At 38.8% G+C, this 18727-nt stretch overlaps 1 protein-coding gene and 1 long non-coding RNA gene across 6 annotated transcripts in view; one reads left to right on the forward strand and one right to left on the reverse strand.

Moving 5' to 3' along the window:
* TAX1BP1 (Tax1 binding protein 1) overlaps positions 1-9378 on the reverse strand; it is a 52504-nt gene extending 43126 nt beyond the window's left edge. For 2 of the 5 annotated variants that reach the window (XM_071735619.1, XM_071735615.1), the window contains exons 1-2: positions 8944-9069; positions 5885-6068 (exon numbers count right to left, since the gene is read on the reverse strand). In XM_071735619.1, the coding sequence (XP_071591720.1) occupies positions 5885-6061 (177 nt within the window). In that variant the 5' untranslated portion in view covers positions 6062-6068; positions 8944-9069. Of the gene's footprint in view, positions 1-5884; positions 6069-8273; positions 8777-8943; positions 9070-9295 lie in introns of those variants that run through there. The other 3 variants (XM_071735617.1, XM_071735618.1, XM_071735616.1) reach the window with 3 other exon arrangements.
* On the forward strand, positions 9276-14320 carry LOC139792394 (uncharacterized). The gene is made up of 2 exons (XR_011724251.1): positions 9276-9411; positions 13380-14320. It is a non-coding gene; the product is annotated as an uncharacterized lncRNA (long non-coding RNA).
* The last annotated feature ends 4407 nt before the right edge of the window (positions 14321-18727 follow it).

An 18727-nucleotide genomic window follows, 5' to 3' on the forward strand; every position in this document is an offset into this window, starting at 1 on the left:
TATCAATTCCCAAAATATTCTGAATTCTAGTAATTCTATTCCCAACTACTTTAACAGGACATACCATCATATGCCTGTATGTATTATGCCCTGCTGTGCAGTGATGATTCCATGCCAGAAAAATTGTATTTCAATATGCATGTGATCAATAACACATCCAGCTGTTGCACTATACTTCATAACATGATCTGCAGATATGGAAGTAACTTGTATCTTTAAAAAAAAAAAAATCTATGACAAAATCACACTATTCAATTGACTCTCATAAGTTGTTCAGTGATTAGCAGTCCAAAGGAGAATAATCAACCCAGAGTACCAAACAAAAATGTATCTCTATTGTCTTCACACAACACAACCACCAACCTAGGGAAACCAATTTCTCTAGCATTCCATTAGATCAACTGTTAAATTCTGTTACAGAGGATTTTTACCACAGAAAATTCTGACATTTGCTACAAATCAGTACACCAAAAAGACAGAAATCGAGTTTCCGAACACAGGTACTGCACTGATGCACAAACAGTAGCTCAGGTGTGACCTCCTAAATACTGAGCAACCTTTCAGTGCAAGCAGGCATCTCTTGTGTTCCATTAAGTTGCTATGATCTTTTCAATCTTGATTATGCAACTTTTACCATACGTTAAGTTACCAGAACATCAGATTACCATTAAGTTGTGGATGTTTAAAATGCGGATATTAAGAGCGAAAAAAATGTTCTTTTGTTCTCCAGGGGCACTCTGAGGTAGCCAATAAAAAAAGCATGTCTATAATTCAATATCCCAGAGGAAAATAGCAATATAGATTACTTAGAAATATACACCAACTAGAACAGAGGACCAAAAAAGTTTTGCTGGAATAGTTAATTAAACACATGGCAAGACCAAAGTCATTAGCTTAACATAAGAAAGATTACCTGCTGATACAGCAGGTCTTTCCAGCACATTGGCCTCAGCAGAATTGAATCTTCAAAAACCCAGAAAGGATTGGAATACACTCCACAAACACCCACACCTTTAACAGTACTCTCTTGAAGCACTATCTTTATTGTGCCCATAACATTCTTTGCTTGTGGCTCTGAAATGTATATTAAACCTGTCTCCTTTGTATACTGAACATCTGTCCATCCTACTTGCACACATATGTCCTGGACACAGGGGTAAGCACTTCTTCTAAAAGCCAAGTAGCCTTTCAAAACACTTCTGCAAGTCTGGACATTATGTATTAATAATGCAAAAAATATCACTTGGCCATATGATTATTTCACTTTATTGTGAAATAGTCACGAGATGCAGACTTCCCCATCCGGAGATTAAGACCACCTACCAGACAGACCATTTTTGCAAGCAGATGTAGTGCACATATTAATTATTTTTCATTTCAAAGGTTCAGATTTGGATTACCCCAGGGCATCTCCAGATTTCAATTAATCAGAAAGAAGCAGAGAAGAACTAAAAGGGGGCACTGGTCTTGGATCATTCTGGAAGAACGTACATTCTTCTACAAAATCTATCAAGAATGATAAGCCTTCTCTCCTTTAACTCCACACTAAGAATCCTCAGGTTCTTCTGCACAGAAAAAGTTGCATGAAGAGCTGCACAGGCTCACAATGTCCATGCCAAGTACCAGCCCAGTATTTACCAGTAAAACTGCCTTTTTTGTTGTTGTTTAGTAGGAAACAAGGGCATAACTGATCAAGGTCTTTTGGCACTTGATTACAGATGAGCCTCCTAGATGCCCCAAAAGCAAAGAGAAGTATCAGCAACAAAAAACAGACTTGAAGACTGAATCAAAACTTGGTCTTAAGCCTCTTGTATGGGACAAGGAAGAAAAATAAAGCTGAATATCTACAAAAGAAAAAAAATGCTGCATATTCGCTACGCTAAAGGGTAACATTTTCTTTATTGTACTTCCTGCTCCCTCCAAGTTTTGCCAAAGGTTCAATTCCAAAAGTAGTGTATGCTTTCAGATACACCTAGTTTGTAAGAAAATTGGTAAATCTGGAATAATTCTCCTATACACAACCTGACCCTTTCAGCTTATGAACACTGGGTCTGCATTTTTCTCAATGATACAACACTGCTTTCCTGGGAACACAAATCTACCATCACCACAAAATGCCTTACGCTCAGCATTACAGAGGTTCAACATTTAATTACTCAAATCACACTGGGAACAACAAAAAAATACACTTAATCTACAGCATATGCAGAGGAGTTGGTATAATCTGTTAAGTTTTAGAAAAACTGTCACTAGTTTGCCAGTTTAGTTGTCATAACGCTGTATGTCACAAATCCCTGCCTCAGGTCGGGAGTTCCAGACCTGCTCTACCTCCCAACAAGACTTTCTGATGCCTCTGACAGAGGACAGGGAGGCAGTACTTTATCGTTCCTCAGTTCCTTATTTTAAGTTGCTTTGTAAAATATCATTGAGAAGAGGACACCTGTAAATAAACAGCTGCAAACATGAACTTGCTGTGGTGCCTTTCACTGAAGCTATTACCTTTCCATCGTACAAAACACAAGCCATTACTCAGTGGCAGAAGTGTAATACTCGCTAGACAAAGAAAACTGGAAATACTGCTACAGAGGTAGTCTAAGAAGTGAAAAATAAATTATACTAGGTGGAAAAGAGCAATATAATGAAGAGCAGAGTGATGTTATGTAATAAAAAAACTAATCAACAACCATGACAAGACACACAGAAAAAAGGTCTTCATTGCAATTTACCATGAAGGCTTCTATGAAGGATTCCATTTCTGACACCAGTTTTTCACAGAAGCTGCACAACACTAATGGCAACTGTAAGAATCACAATTCAAGAGTACATGGAATAAAAAGAGTCTACTAGACATGAGGGGCATACTACAGAAACACTTAAAAAACTCAGAAGCTAGAATTACAAACCACACCCTTAGAAGCTGGTCTTCAGCACAGAACTCTGTATTTGAAAAAGAAGCTTCAATTTTCATTCCACATTAAGAAGCCAAGCCAATAAAGTAGGCGTAGTCCTTCTCCCACACACCTTCCTATTCCACTTGTTTTCATCACAGCAATGCCCATTGCACCACACAGTGATTAAGCTGAAGAAAAAGTTGTGAAACAGAATGAACAACTGAAGAGCAGTTGTGAAACAAGGTGGTAAAACCTGGGGGAGGACGAGCTGTACTTCTCTGGCAGGTGACTTCCCTGATTTGTTTCACTGTGCAGCTGCACAAACAGCTGGACCAGGGTAACCAAAAGAATAATATAAGGATACAAATAGCCAATATTCACTCAAGACATCATCACTGGTGAAGAAATGTACATGGACGTGCAACCTAAACTAAAAAAGTTCACTTAGAAAAGCACCTATGTGAACTTTGTGAAGTTCAGTAAAAAAACTTCTTAGCTAACCAGTTGAGTAAAAACAAAAAAAATACATGTGAAGCCACGGCCTACTGAAATGGAACACAAGTCAGCATGAGAACCAAAACCAATACAATAATCACATGGGGAGGGCGAAATCAATCTCACTCCATAGTTATTTTCTATGCTAATCTGAAATGGAAGGTTTTCTTGGTTGAGGTTTTTTTTTTGTTTTAAACCAGGTGCCTTTTCCCTCTGTCCTCTTTACTCTTATAACGCAGCAAGTTTCTGTGCAATCCCAAGCAAAGGCTAAATGACACTAACTTAAACAGGCTTGTTTTCTAAGCAATTTATTCACCTCAGAAAAACAAGGTGGACTTCCATTCCCTCTATGTTAACAGTCAGTGAATAGAGACTTCAAGTTCTCTTACAGAAGCTCTCACTTTCCTTTCATTGAATGCCAAAAAAAGGCCACTAATTACTGTTCTCATAATTAGCCAAGGTTTCATTTTTTTTCTTTTATTTTAATGCTGAAAAAAATCACTTTACTAGATATGCAGCACATCACTCACATCCCTCTCTTGTTTGAGAAAGGTAAATAATAAAACCCCTACCTGTTCAAACCATCTCCAGGTGGTTTTTCAATTGTCCAGGAACAATCAGTTCTCACTTTTATACATACATACATACATATATTTATACACTCAGATCACAGTATAGTAAAACTTCTGGCTATTATCTATCCTATGAAGACTGCATTTTCAGTCTTACAGTTTTGAAGTTTCACAGTTTTACTGTAAACATTACTTATACACATATCTATTTGCAGCCACAAACACACCTGGAAAGCTGGCTCCATTTAACTCACTGTACTATACACAAAGACATTCTATTCACAATACCCAGTATAAGCTAACAGTCACAAAAATAAAGCAAGTTTCATCCTTTTCCCCATCTCACAGTGCTTCTTTCCCTTATTTTGATGAGAGGCAGATGAGCTGGAAATACAGCAGGGGAATTCCACTTCAAAAAAATCCAGTCCCAAAATTCTGCTCTTAAACTCAATTTATACCCTGGTTTAATTTATCATGCAAGAACGTGTTTCACATAAAGGAGAGAAACTACAAGAAAACAAGCCACCCTACATAAAAGAGATGTTTCTTTCAGCAGCAGTACTACCTTATGCCAGCTCAACATGCTCTTCAAATGACTGCCAAAGCAGAATAAAAATTCATACCTCAACAGTTTACAAAATCAAGATGAAATCAAAGCCACTCGTATACAGCATATCATGCTGTCACATGCTGTACTTCACTCTTTTTTTTTTCCTCATTAGTATTTTTAGAGTCCACTCTGATTGTCTCCCTCATTTAAGTCACCAAAGCCACATTTACTTCTGTTAAAATTAAAATAATAATTTCAAAATACTTATGTGTAATATAAACAGCATCTTCTTTAAGGTTGTCATAATTTTTTTAAGTTTCATTAATGCTGATAAACTAAACAATCATGTGTGCTCAGATAAACTGAAGCAAGATTTTTGTCAAAGCTTTGCAAGTAATCCAGATAGATATATTCACATTTTTAGAAACCTCCCAATTAGAGAAGTGTGCCTGTTTGTAAGTAAATGTCTCCCTCACACAACTTAGTGACTGCAGGTAACATTAAAAATGCTTCTACTTCTTATAGAGAAAAAATAGGACTTTTCTGTCCTATTTGACAGAAGAACCTTTGAATAAAGACAAACAATCCATTGGTGACTCACAGATTACAGTGAAGTCAAGCATTTCCATTCTTAAAAACAGTGGACAGTTCCAAGCCAAATGTCAAGTATTGAGATAGTCTGTTATCTTTCTCCCTTCCCCACTGTGAAAGCACTTAACTATTCAAGAAAGTAATTGAAGTATCATCTACTAGGAACTACACTGACAAAGAAACACATCAACATCCCATACATAAGTAGATGTAAGAATTAATCAGTTTCTAATCCCATAATTGAACCTTCATTAACTTCTAATAAATCCAAATAAATCAGATCACTAACATGAGGCAACTTAGATGTGGCCCCACTCATCCCCCGTTTTTCAAGGGTTTGTTTTGAACAATTTTAGTGATCTACACTGCTGCTGTTCTAACAACAAAAATGAGTCAGGGCTGTGGGTCAGAATATCCCCAGGTTTGTTTTTCTTCATTCAACACACGTTTCATCTTTACTCTGGCTCACACCCTTCATACAGTCCTGTTCATAACATCACTCTGTGCCCACAACTATCTTCTCAAACCATCTCTCATTTAATTCTGCACCACACCATCACATCACACCTTCTCTTTACTCCAACAGACTTCAAACATACTCATTCCTCTAGATTGGATCTCCAGTTTGATCTGCAATACAAACCTCACATTATAATACCAGGATCCAATACATCATTTAAGTGAGAGAGCTCTTACTTTTGTTTGATTTTAAAATTTTTTTTTTAGCTGGTCAGAGAGAAAACAGTAAACATTTGAGAGATAGTAATTGAACAAGCTTTACTTACCTTGAAAATACCAACCCAGTCTTTCTGATGTGGATGGATAAACTGGGTCAGAGTGTAGTGACACTCAAGATGTGTGTTTGGAAGATAACTTTTTGCCACATTTTGAAAAATCACATGAGCAAAGTTGGAAGTCTGTAAAGCACTAGCTGAAGATGGAACTTCCTGGAAGGACGACATGATTGATCTGTAACAAAATGGCAGAAGTGGTTACTTCAATGTAGTGGAAAGATATTAAAGTTTAAAAAATTCATCTATTTGAAATGCACAAGACAGAGAAACCTAACAACCAGTTCTTCTGTTCTGAAGACAGATAGCTATAGACCACATCCACCATCAGCATCACTCCAAAACAATCACCTCTTGGAATAAAAGAGCACTCATTTCAGTGATGACATCAAGATGAAGAGAAAGCAGTGCTTAGCTGACTGCATCGAGTATTGTATCTCGGATACAGTGGCAAAAACTGGAAAATAAAGGCAGTGGTGTGAAAACAAAGCAGGGCCCTAACTTTATGAAATATTCTTACTGGTTTTGAATGCATCAGGGAAGGAGAAACAAAGCTCCATGCTTCCCTACCTTAAACTTTCACAGCTTTAAATGCTTTCACATCATTTCTACATGTGAAGTTTTGCACTGCCTCTCAGTAAAAGTTCCATTTTAAGACATTTTTTAAAAACAAGAAAGCTCCTCCAAGCAGCAGCATTTTGTTTAGGTTTGGTTTTTTCTTCTTCTTCGAAAGAGTCCTCTTCCCTCTCTTTATTAGCCTGTGGGCATCTTTTACTGTTCTCACTGTAACACATACTCCCAGCCCTGCATGTTTAGCTTCATTACCATAAACAATGGACTTCATTGATAGTGGGAACATCTAGGGATGCATGCAGCTGGACAGATTAACACTAATCAGTTGGACTGCAATGGCTTTTAATCATGCTTTCAACTCACCACCACATTTAGCACACATAGTGATAAAAAATTACAGCAAGGCAAAATGTTCAATGAGCAGAACAACCATATCACTTCCTTAGATTGAGCAATATTTGCCAAAATTTTAAGATAGGCGATTGAGATGTTTCAAGTGTTTGAATTCAAAATACAATCACAAGTTTGTCAAAACAATGCCTGTTAGGAGGATTTGTCCCTTATATACCTGACACATTTCTAGGAAGATGAGCCATCCTACTCTCGCATTTGCTATTAAAAGTAATTTTATACTGACCAAGCAAATTCACATCTTGAATAAGGTAACTCAAAAGTACATGACATAATATATTACTTTCATTGAAGATGCATGTGGAAATCAAACCCCAAAAGCCATGGGCCACTGCAAGCCACAAGAACATTAAACATTAAAGGCTGTAATTTCTTTTAAAGTTTATTTTCACCAGTTAAATTGTAAGGAGCAAAGAGCTCAAGTTTCTGCAAATGAAATGTGCTCTGACGTAAACATTTATTCATCATTCAAAACAAGGTAAACAGGCATTTTTTTATGCTTAAGCCCTCAATGTTTTAAGCTTATTGCTGCCCCAACTTAGCACAACACATGGAGCACATAAGGGCAGCCATGACATTATTCTGATGTATCGGTTGTTAAATAAAAGGCAGTCTGTACCCTGAACAACACAAGTAAGAAGACAAAATGCCAGGCTTATGAAGATTAACAGATCTGATGGACAGGAACTTACACAAGCAAGAAATTGATCAAGATAGTGATCAAGACAGTGATCAAGATAGCTTCTGAAAGACAACAGGGTACACATAAATCCTGTTATCTAGCTTTGGAGTCTCAAAAAGCATAGGAAATGTTATGGGATAGTAAAACCATGAAAACTGCCACACCTCTCAAAACACAGGATTGCATTCAAGACACATCTCAAATTCACTCTATTGATAAATGGTATAAAGCAGCAGTTTCTACAATTCTAAAAGAAAGAGAACAGCCTTAATTTTTGTCAAGGGCAAACTCATTCATTTTTAGTAACTCAGCAGCACCTGAAGTCAAGCAATACTGATATGAAACAGACTGTTTTGATTTTCATTACCCATGATAAGTACAAAATGAGCAAGCACAGCAATAATAAAAAAGTAAAATTCAAATTTTCTTCTTGAAATAGGTCTCGTTTTAAAATGGGAAGTTTATTTTAAGCACTTATTAAAAAAAACACGCACAAAAAAAACCCAACCAAACACCAAACACTTATTTCAGCATAATGGTTGCCAGTAACCACAGCCGAGTACTAGCCTAGTGAAACCAGTCAACGGAGGCTGGTTTCCAAGCCCAAGGCAGAACTATTTACAAATCTGAACTTGTGCAGACCAGCAAAGTCATCTGGGATTACTCTTCCCCAGGAGGAAAATCCCCGAAGCTTAGGTGAAGCTGAGATCTACTTACAGTTCAAGGGTAAATTAGAGGATGCTGGGCGCTTGCTTATTTAGCTCACAGCTACCGGCTGGGAAAGAGGGAAGGTGAAGGAGGAAAAGCTACGCTTAAGACTTCACGGCTGGCGTGACAAGCGATTCCCTCGGGGAGGCTGAACGACGCGTTTGTTTTTAGTGAACGAAAATGACGGAAGGAGGACAAGCTTGTCAGGCAGGAAAAACAAACGCATGACGAGCCGCACCGCCCCAGCCAGCTCCTCCCGGAGTCCTCCAGCTGCGGTCCCGGCCGCACCTGACACCCATCAGCCCTGCCTTCCCCCGCTGCTCCCAGCCAGCCTGCGCCTCGCCGCCTCCTGTCCCTTCCCCCCGGCTCCGGCAGCAGCCGCGGCGGCCTCACCTGCCCGCAGCGGATCACCTTTGCTCCGGGCCTTCGCAATGCGCCCGCCACCCCTCACAGCACGGCCGCCGCTCCCCTCTTTCTCCGCTCCCGACTGCTACCGGCCCGAGACAGCTGGGAGGGGCGGGAGGAGGGGGAGAACAGGAAGGGCCCGGCTTCCCAGTGGCGCAGAACCGAGACCCGCGACCTAACTACCCCGCCCGCCACAGTGGTTGCCGGAGGCGGGCAGCATAGAAGCTGCCAGAGCTGCCCGTCCCTCCCAGACAGGCCCCGGAGAGCCCCTTACCTAGACAGGCGCGGAGGGCGCCGGGGACATCACCACAGGGCCTCCGCCATCAGCGCCTCACAGCTCCGCCCCCCCGCGTCACTTCCAGAGCCGGCCCTGCCCGCGGGGGCAGGGCCCTTGGCGAGGAACTGGACGACTGGAGCCGAAGCTGCCGTGGGGGTGTGGGCAGGAGGGCTGGCGGAAAGCCCGCCCCGCCTGAGGCCTTCGTGCACTCTCATTCGGCTGGGGCAAGGAGAAAGGGCTGTGTCAGGGCTGCGTTGCCTGCGTCTCCGGAGCCGTGCGGCTGTTAACTCCATGAAGTGCACCTGCCCCCGATCACGGATCCCTCCCTTGTTCGTTGCCGCAGCATTACCTGTCATCCCTTCCTTTGTAACACTTCAAAAACGCTGGTGAACTTCCACCTCATCAGTGACCCCCATGAGTTACCCTCAGCCTTTCCTGCTCTTCTGAGGCTGACGTGGGGGTGAGGTAAGAGTGACCGTAAATACTTGCACGCAGTCCTGCTTGCGTGCACTGGTAGATGTCCGTGGAAGTATATTACCTCATAAATACACTTGATTCTACGTCATTTTCAAAGTCGAGTCACAGATTACCCACGGAGTAGCGGGACAGAGTAGCAACAAGCAGTGGTGAGCCATGGGTATGCAGGACTTCTCCCAATTCACCCAATATCAGCTGGTATCACACACTCTCCTTAACATCACCTTTACCTCTCTGCTGCTACTGCTTCTGACATGTTTTCACCTGTATTCTCAATAAACAGATTACGTAGAGAGACAGTATTGCAATTAGAATTCATAGTACTCTATAGATTATTATAGGATTAATTATTAGAATTATTGACTTAGCTTTTGGAGAATTTCACCAGCTTTTTCATGGCCGGTCCTAACAGAAATGAAACCAAGCTGTACCACAGAAACCGACCTTGTATATAATTCTGGTTATTAGTTGTATTTGCTTCTGTTTCTCGCTTACTGTTTCTGAAAACAATCTTACGCCTACAGGTGTATCACAGATTATTAAGTAATCCTTTGGTTTGTATATGCAATTAATAACCTCATGTCATCCATATATTCCATTTTCCAATTTATTGCTGGGAAGCAATAAATTCCCTGTATTGCACTAGTAGATCATTTTAGAAGACACAAGTGTTTGTGCAGCACTTTCTTCTTTTAAGACAAGATCAATTTTTGTAGCAGAAAATGAAACTGGTACATTAATCAGAAAAACAATAAATATTTCCAAGAAGGTGGGGAGAGCTATTTCTTATCTCTATGCTCCATTTCTTCTCTTTGCTGCTCTTTGCTCTGTGTGACCTGATAAAGAGAGCTGCTTAAGAGTCACAAGAAGCTCTTCTCGTGTGGGCTGGGACTGGGAAGAACTTGGGGTTTACAGTCACTAGATGAGTAGTATCAGTGTTGGTGAGACTAACAAGTAGTTTTGCTTTCATTTAACACCATTATAATGCTGGTTTATGGGAATACAGTGAGAAGCTTGAAATAAAGATGTTCTCTGGCAGCTGACAGTTTTTACAGTGAATGCTTGGAAAAACTGTTTCATAATTTTAAATAATATCCCCAATTCTGAGTATTTTAAGAAATTTGAGGTATTTCTATGCTTAAGTCATAACCATTCATTCAGTCAAGAATTAGTTATGGCTTAGTCATAGTTCAGGATTAAGTTACTGTTTCTATTGCTGAATGCCTATGTAAGAGATAACTTACTTAGGCTGGTAGTCATGTCTACACTGTAAATATTAGAACAAATCAATCAAGAATAATGTTTTCTTGTACTTATACCCACAACAATTAGGGGGAAAAATTTATTTTGCAGCACTATACATTAACCACATATACATAGTGGTTTTAATATATAATATAAAAATTTTCTTCAATTATTGAAATAAGTGTATAATTTTATAAATGGTCACGTGTGTATTTGGATCCTGAGTTTAGATGCAAATCTTAATCTCTAACATTTATAGCTACTCTACAGAAAGACAGTGCAGGGCTTTTTCTCATTTTTTTAATTGCACCTGTGAGAAATTTTGGACTGGACCCAAATGGAAAAGTCGTGCACTATGATCCCAAGATCAAAAATCAATGTACTTGTACAAACAAAGATTTGGATCAAGAGAAATGTGATTAGAAATGTTAAAACATGTGCTTGCTCTGAGAATTAATGGTTTAGTGCCTTAATTGGTCTGAATTTTCTGGGAAGGGATCATGAGATACTATCTCCTGAAATTCATCCATAGGACACAACCATTTTTGAAAACTACTCTTGAGTAGACAAAAAACGCCACTATTTTTCTGTCTTAGTCTGGATTATCTGAAAAATACTTAAAATCGTAAAATAAAGAATCTATTTCAGCATTTCTAGTGGATCACTCTCTAACACTAATACATTCATTCAATTGAAAAGCTTATTGCAGGTATAATGCTAATAATCCCATCTCCTTCTGACTTGATTTTCTCCTTGCCAACCCCACTGATTTCAGTAACAGGAAACTGTTTTCATATACCAGTATTCTACTCAAAGCATGTAAAATCAGTGTTTAGACAAAATTTGGGTATTTTTTTAAGGAAAAAATTGTGAATGTCCAGTATCCTTTTGATTCAGTTCTTCCCATATATGTCACAGAATCAGAACCATGGAATGGGAAGGACTTCCAGATCAATTTGAAGGAGAGCATGTCACCCAGGGCCTTGTCTGGCAACCTTTTATATGTCTCTAAGATTGGAGATTCCACCATCACTTAGAGGACCTTCTCCATTGGTTGAAAAAACTCAATGTAAAAAAAAAATTCTTTATATCAAATTGCAGTTTTCCATGTTCCAGTTTTGCCTCTTGCTTCTTGTCCTTTCACTGTGCACCTCTGAAAAGAGTTCGGTTCCATCTTTTCTAGGCACCGCTTAGCTGGTTGTAGATAGCAATAGGGTCTTCCTGTGGCTTTCTCTTCTAAGGGCTGAAAATAATTAGTTCTCTCTCTTTTTGTGTCTATCTGTACAATTCCCAAAGAACACGTCTTGTTTTGTTGGTAAAAAACATTTCACCAGGGTGTTTATTTGGAAATAAAAAGCTAGCAGAGCCCTTTTCTTAGCGCCTCAGTTTCTTAAGTGCATAGACATGAGGACAAAATCACCATGGTAAGCAAAGGTTGTGGTTTTGATAGAAATATTAAATAAGGCAAAAATGTATGTGAATGCAGAAAACTGATTTGAACAGTACTGGATTCAAAAGCAGTTTGGGGACATAAAAATCCCTGTGCTTTGTAATTATACTGGGACTTAATTTGCCAGTGTGAGAAAAGCCTCTTTTCAGGCATGAGATGAATGAAGAATAAAAGCTCTAAGCATCTAACCAGAATTGCCAGAGGAAGTTGTGGGGCAGTTACAGACTGCAGGGGAACAGACTCGAGTGTCTTTGGAAAGCATTTACTATTTTCATAACTAAATTATGTTTTCAAACCTCTGAGCTCCTTTAGCAATTTATGGCTTTGAATTTAGAAATGGGTCCTCTAAGGGACCGGATGGGGGAACTGTTGTAATTCCCCTCATCAGAACCACTTAGCTCTCCAATAGAATTGGGCCACGAGGAGTGGGGCAGATCTTTTGCAAACCCCTGAGCAAATCCTCATTAGCATTCCGAAAGGGATTGCTGGAGAGGAAGAAAACCTGATAAGCATCAGATATGGCCTAAATCTTGCATATCATTATAATGATAACACTGAAGATGAAAAGGATTGAGGAGCAGAAGGGGCTGAAGTCAATTCTAGCTGCCCAGTCGTGATGACTCAACCACACTTACTATCATGAAACAAAGGAGACTGGCCTATAAAACGAGGGGCTGCACTGGTGATTTTGGGAGTCTCATCAACATCAACCCCTCACTGTTGTCTGGCTCAACACTTGGATCCAGGACTGGTGATTTTCTCTCTCTCTCTCTCTCTCTCTTGTTCCTTGAATCCCCCCTCACACACCTTCCTCTTTGTTTCCCCTTTATATGTATATATACATACATCTTGTCTATTTTTTTGCTGGTAATTTGTTTCCCTAAGAATTACTACCAAATAACCTTTAAGAGCAATATTTAGAGCAATAAAACCACAATTTTGCTCATAGAGAAAGGAGACCTTGTGTGAAGTTTTTGCCTTGATCTGATCAAGGGGTATTCGGACGGTCCAAAGGGGCCGTCATTTGATTACTCTCAAAGTGAAACCCAGACCTGGGGGGAGGAGTTGATCCAGCCACACCTAAGCTCCTCTCTGAAAATAAGACTAGAAAGCAAGGGGGTCCAGTCCGAATCTCCTTTGGTTGTCAACTGGGTTGGGTCACAGGTGGTGACAGGTCCCCATCCCTTTAACCTTGGGTCTATTTGAACTTCTATTCAGGTTCAGAGCCTAACATTTTTTCTGTTTACTTTCTGTGTTACAGCCTGAACTAAAGCCACAATGAGTTTTGGATTCAGCCTTGAATTATTCCCCTGAGGCCCATCTTTGCTTTGTATAAGTGACAGAAAAATTGTATATTTCTAGCTTTTATTACTAGAGAAAGGTACTTTATGTTGTGGATATTCAATCTATTGGCATGACATGATATTGATGAAGTGTGGCAAGGAAACACTTGAGTTCTAATGATTCGATTTCATTTTGATTTGACTCCTATTTCAACACTCCAAACTTTTAGAAGTATGAGCCACGTGAGATGTAAAATATATGTATCATTGTCACTAATCAGAAGCTCTTCCTGGTCATGTTGTAAAGCACACTTAATCAACTTCTTTAAGATCATGTTACAGAAAGCCATTAACTATACTCTTAAAACAGTTAAATAGTTATAAATAATGTTTTATATTATGGTTGACAGCACTGAATTGCAGAGCATTTAAGGAAATCTAATCACAGGGCATGCAGACTTTGCCTTCCAGTAAGATGGAATGGCACAACTGTGGAACATATTAGAAATCACATACTATTGCTGACATTTCCTATTAAGGAGAAAGACTCTCTCTGTACATTTTGGATTTCTTTTCCAACACTTAATTGCAGCTGATGAAGAAAAGCTATTCAAAAGCTGCCAGGATTTTTAAATCTGTAAGAGTGAGATTGATGAAATTTGTGTGTTTTCCCAAAAGAGTATAGGTGAGAGCAGACACGTAAATTTTGTATGTGTGTGCATGTTCATGTGTCACAGAGAGGAGAGAGCAAGAGCTTACTCCTAAGGTGTGAGACTTGGCAGCCCTGCACTGTACAATGGACACAAGAAACCTCATGTCTGTAAATGACCACATTTGAATTGCTGTTATTTCACTGTTGGGTTACTGTATTGTTAAAGTGAAAAGGAATGTTTTTAATAAATGCAAATAATGAATTAAATGCTTGCACATACTGAGGCTTTACTCTCTGGTGTGTAATTAATATATGTGCACTGGAGACCCAGGTCTGGGGGAGTGTTTCATTTCTTATTTATGATGTTTGCAAGGGTTGGTTTTTTTTTCCTTCTAGCATGCCTCTTACTGGCATGCACAAAACTGCATGCAAATGACCACTGAGTAGGTGTCACTTAAATCTTAGCAGATATAGAACAGGTAAATACCTTTGTTTTGTATGCTTTGGGAGATTTACTGTTTCTCCCAGCCTTTTATCTTTGCTATCTGAAGGTAACTGGAAGTTCCCAAATGACCAACATTTTGTTTTCAGAGGCAGGAAATCTGCATGTGGCAGGAAACAAACAAGCAATGAGATTTCAAAGTTCTTGCACCATAGGACACAGCACTTAACCCTGAGGGGCTGAAAACAGAAAAGACACTTTCCACAGGTACCTACAGCATGCTTCTAGTACCCCCTTCAGAGTTCTCCTCCAGCACTGGCTGCCACAATGCACAGAAGTGTCTGTGTACTGTATCAGCAAGAAGCTTGGCAGCCTTCCTATTTTCTCATAACAGTATATATTTTTCTCAAAGGATCTAAAGATGTCTAAGACCTCATACTATTACTGTCTTCTGCTCCCCTGTCCTCGCTCTAGCAGTTCTTCTGCCTCCACTGCTTTCCTCGTTTTTCTCCCTCCTTGGCTCCCTGAGCTGCTGCATCTGTGCAATCACCTGCCTGGTGCTGCTCCACAACTCCCAGCCAAGTCCAGTACCACTCGACTGATAGAGGAGCTGGTGCTCCCACTTGGCTTGGCCCCAAGGAGGAGGGCTCTGAGGTGATGCAGCAAACTTGTGAGAGGTTTTGCCTGACCTGAGAGTCGAGATAGAGAACGACTCACTCTGCTTTTCCCCATAACCCCACATTCACAGAGGTGTCTAAACCTCTTATGATGCTATTTGTATGGAAGACTTGGTCAGCAGGTCCTGAGTTGAGGTTCTTACTTTCTGCTGATGCTGGAGTTCTGAAATTCCTACATTATAAGTTCTTAAATTCTATGCAAAACAATAACCACATAGTGCCATATATTACAAATAAATCACTAGGAAGCACAGTGCTAAAATTAAAACTTGTCTTTCATTCATGCCCCTGATTATTATTTATTCTGTCTATTAACATTGTACAGAGTAGAATGTTGGATTTACTGTGCAAAGTTACACACAGAAAGTAAAGCAGTCTTCTGATTTTACCAGCACCATTTAGAAATGCAAACTGTATTTTTACCACACATATCCTATTCTATTTTTTTTTTTCAAACTTGTACACTTTCTTATTCCACAAATTAATTTTTATAAGGAATATTGGAAAAAGGCAGTGCTTATATTTCTACAACTTTCTACCAAAAGAAGCATATTTCATAAATGTCTCTCCCTTTTGCTAATACATATTTTACATTATAACATAGCAAAGCTAGCAATATTGTCCAAAGTGTGATGGCATATTGTTGTGTTTTGGAACAGGAATCTTTCAATCAAGATATAATTTACATTACTAATATGTGTCACAACTCTAACTTGTTTAAAAACAGTAATGCCACAGCCCTGACGCATGGCTTTAGTTCACTACATAGCAAAGGATCTGTTGGGCCTGTCGTAAGGGTTTTGTACACAAACACCATGGTCAGAACCTGTTTTTGCTATGTGTATTTCAGTTATCTTTATGGGACTTGTGTCAGTGAGCAGCATTTGGTCTCTGTATCTGCATTGTCTGAATATACCTTTTTTGTGCTGAAGGAGACTTTTTCAGGCTTTATGAAACTGTTTAAATGCTAACACTGAGACCTGACTGAGCTTGTCAACAGCATCTGTTACTAATGCTGCCTGTAAGCTTTCCCTTAAAATTGGGTGATAGTGGTGCATGAATCTGAAAAACCCAAGTTATCAAAACAGTTTTTAAGAATTTTACCCATAATAAACCACATATTTATCTTTATTTGTTTATTTGAGTGTTCCCAGAACCCAGGCATTTTTCTCCCCATTAGAAGAGACGTCAAAAGCAAATTCAAGCTGTAGTTCTCTCTCTCCTTCCCAGACCTTTGTTGGCTTGCTGTCCTCATTCTGCTGCAATTAGTTGACTGCCAAGGGAGAGTTCATTGGCTGAATATTCTTCCGAGTTCTTTTCCACATTCAGATATAGTTAGCCTTAGTTTTTGTTGTATTAATCACAGGGTTGCTGGGGCCAAATCAGCTCATTTGTCAATGGGAATTTGCACAAGCTTCCAAGTGGGATGAATTTTTTCCCCACAAAAGAGAAGATCTTACGAGTTGCAAGCATTGGATGTCTAACATTGCCCAGATTTGCCATTTACATATTGCTTTTTGATCATTTTACACTCGATATTTCACTTAGAAATCATTTATATCACAACTGTACTTGGCCCTTGTTATTATTAGGTAGCATGAAATATACTCAGAGATGGCATGAAAGTTATTTCCAATAGGGCTTATGAAGAACAGCTGAGCAAGTATGACCTCCTGCCCTCAAAGTGTTTGTTTACTGGGAACTATATTCCAGTTCTCTACATTTAATCTGTCTTGGACCAAGCTGACATTCCCCTGCTAGATTTATTGTATCTCTAGAGGCTATTACAAACACAACATTGTCACTGCTTATCTAATAAAATGATAATAGGATTATATTACTCTAGTGATAATGATGCATTTATGTTCATTTTATATAGTAACAAACCAAAATATGATTTCACGTTCAGTGAAGATCATGTGTTACTGGGGGGAAAAAAACAAAAAGTATTTTTCTTTCAAACAAATCAGTCATGGAAAATATTTTTTTGTTCCATCATATTTGCAAATCAAAGCTTCAGTTGTGTACATGAGCAGGCACACTATGTCAGTTTTACATAAATAATAATAATGAGGAAGTCTGAGTCAGAAGACTCTGGTCTTCCTAAATCAACAGCTGTAGATTTTGGAATTTTGTCATGGTTTTTCTTGTCTAACTTTACCTAGAAATTGACAGACAGGCAAAACAGAGCAGATATGCATTTCAATTATATTTAGTTATATTCAAGACGTCCACAGTAAATTGATTTGTTATTAATGGTATTTTTTTATTTATTTAGTAGTAGTAGATTTTAAATCATAGACAAGGTTCAGTTCAGTAGTGTGTGTCTTACGGGTAGGCTCTTAAATGTATTTCTCAACTAGATTTAACTGGTTGCTTCCAGTGTAATAAACATCTATTTTTTAATTTTTTTTTTAATGTTTTTCGTTAGTTGGTTTTTGTGACCAACACCCTAGTGACTCTGCTCTACTGGAATTCATATCATACAGTTAGCAGAGATGAAGTATGAATAATTTTTTTAAGAACTAGCACCATATTCCTTCTAAAAAACACAGTTATCAGATAATTTCCTTATCAATTTTTCACTGCAGTTTACTATTACTTTTCTTAAGTCCTGTTACTTATCTATATCTATAAAAATACTCTGCGTTTGGGAAAGGCACTAATATTTAAAATAAAAGAATAATAAACAAGCTTTCCCATAGATATGCACATTTCCTCATGAAATTATAGTGCTAGACTTAACCTAAATGTGTGGTTTGTGTTTAAAACTCTTAAATGTTACATAAAGTGTAGTCATCTTAAATAATCAATAGGGCAGAATGGACATTTGCTAAAATAAAAAATCTGCAACTAATTGCCTCCTGTCAGTATACACTCCAAATCTTCCAAAAGAAGCTGGTTCTTTTGTGTTGAATTATGTTTCTTAAGTAGAAAGTGTCTTTGTCAAAAAGTTAATTAATTGCTGTCTTGATCTACAGTAGGTTATGTACTAATACTTCTAGCAAGCCAGCGATGAGGAATATCCTCAAATACACCTTACTCATCTGAGGGCCTTATGTTGCTTCCTCTAAAATCAGGAAACACTTCCTGAGTCTCTATAGAAGCAAGATCACCTCCCATTTTGGCAAAACCAAGACTTTCCCAAGGAGCACGCAATGCAAAGAAAAGGTTTCTGAAGCAATGTACTTTACACTCTTGTGTAAGGACTGAGTTAGTGCAAGGATTTCTCTTTCTATATCATAAGGAATTTAGTTCAGGATTTTATCAGAGTAATGTGAGGCTAGTGCTTTTAGAGTGATATACATATGTTGGTTGGAAAAAATGTAACTATTTTTTCTGTATTTTATGTGTTTGTATCTTTTCCTGGGCAACAATTACTCAATCCTTACCTGAGCCCCTTAAGTCAGAAATCTGCTTACCATGGAGCTCTTTCCACATTTGTTTTCCATGTTTCCATGTCCACGCTTATTTTCTTTCCTTATATCAGTGCCTCATAACTGGCTGAAGGGCAACTGATTGCTTCATGCAATTCCCACACCAGTTAGTATGTTC

Source organism: Heliangelus exortis, chromosome 2 (genome assembly GCF_036169615.1).
Source record: "Heliangelus exortis chromosome 2, bHelExo1.hap1, whole genome shotgun sequence".
Classification (NCBI taxonomy): Eukaryota; Metazoa; Chordata; class Aves; order Apodiformes; family Trochilidae; genus Heliangelus; species Heliangelus exortis.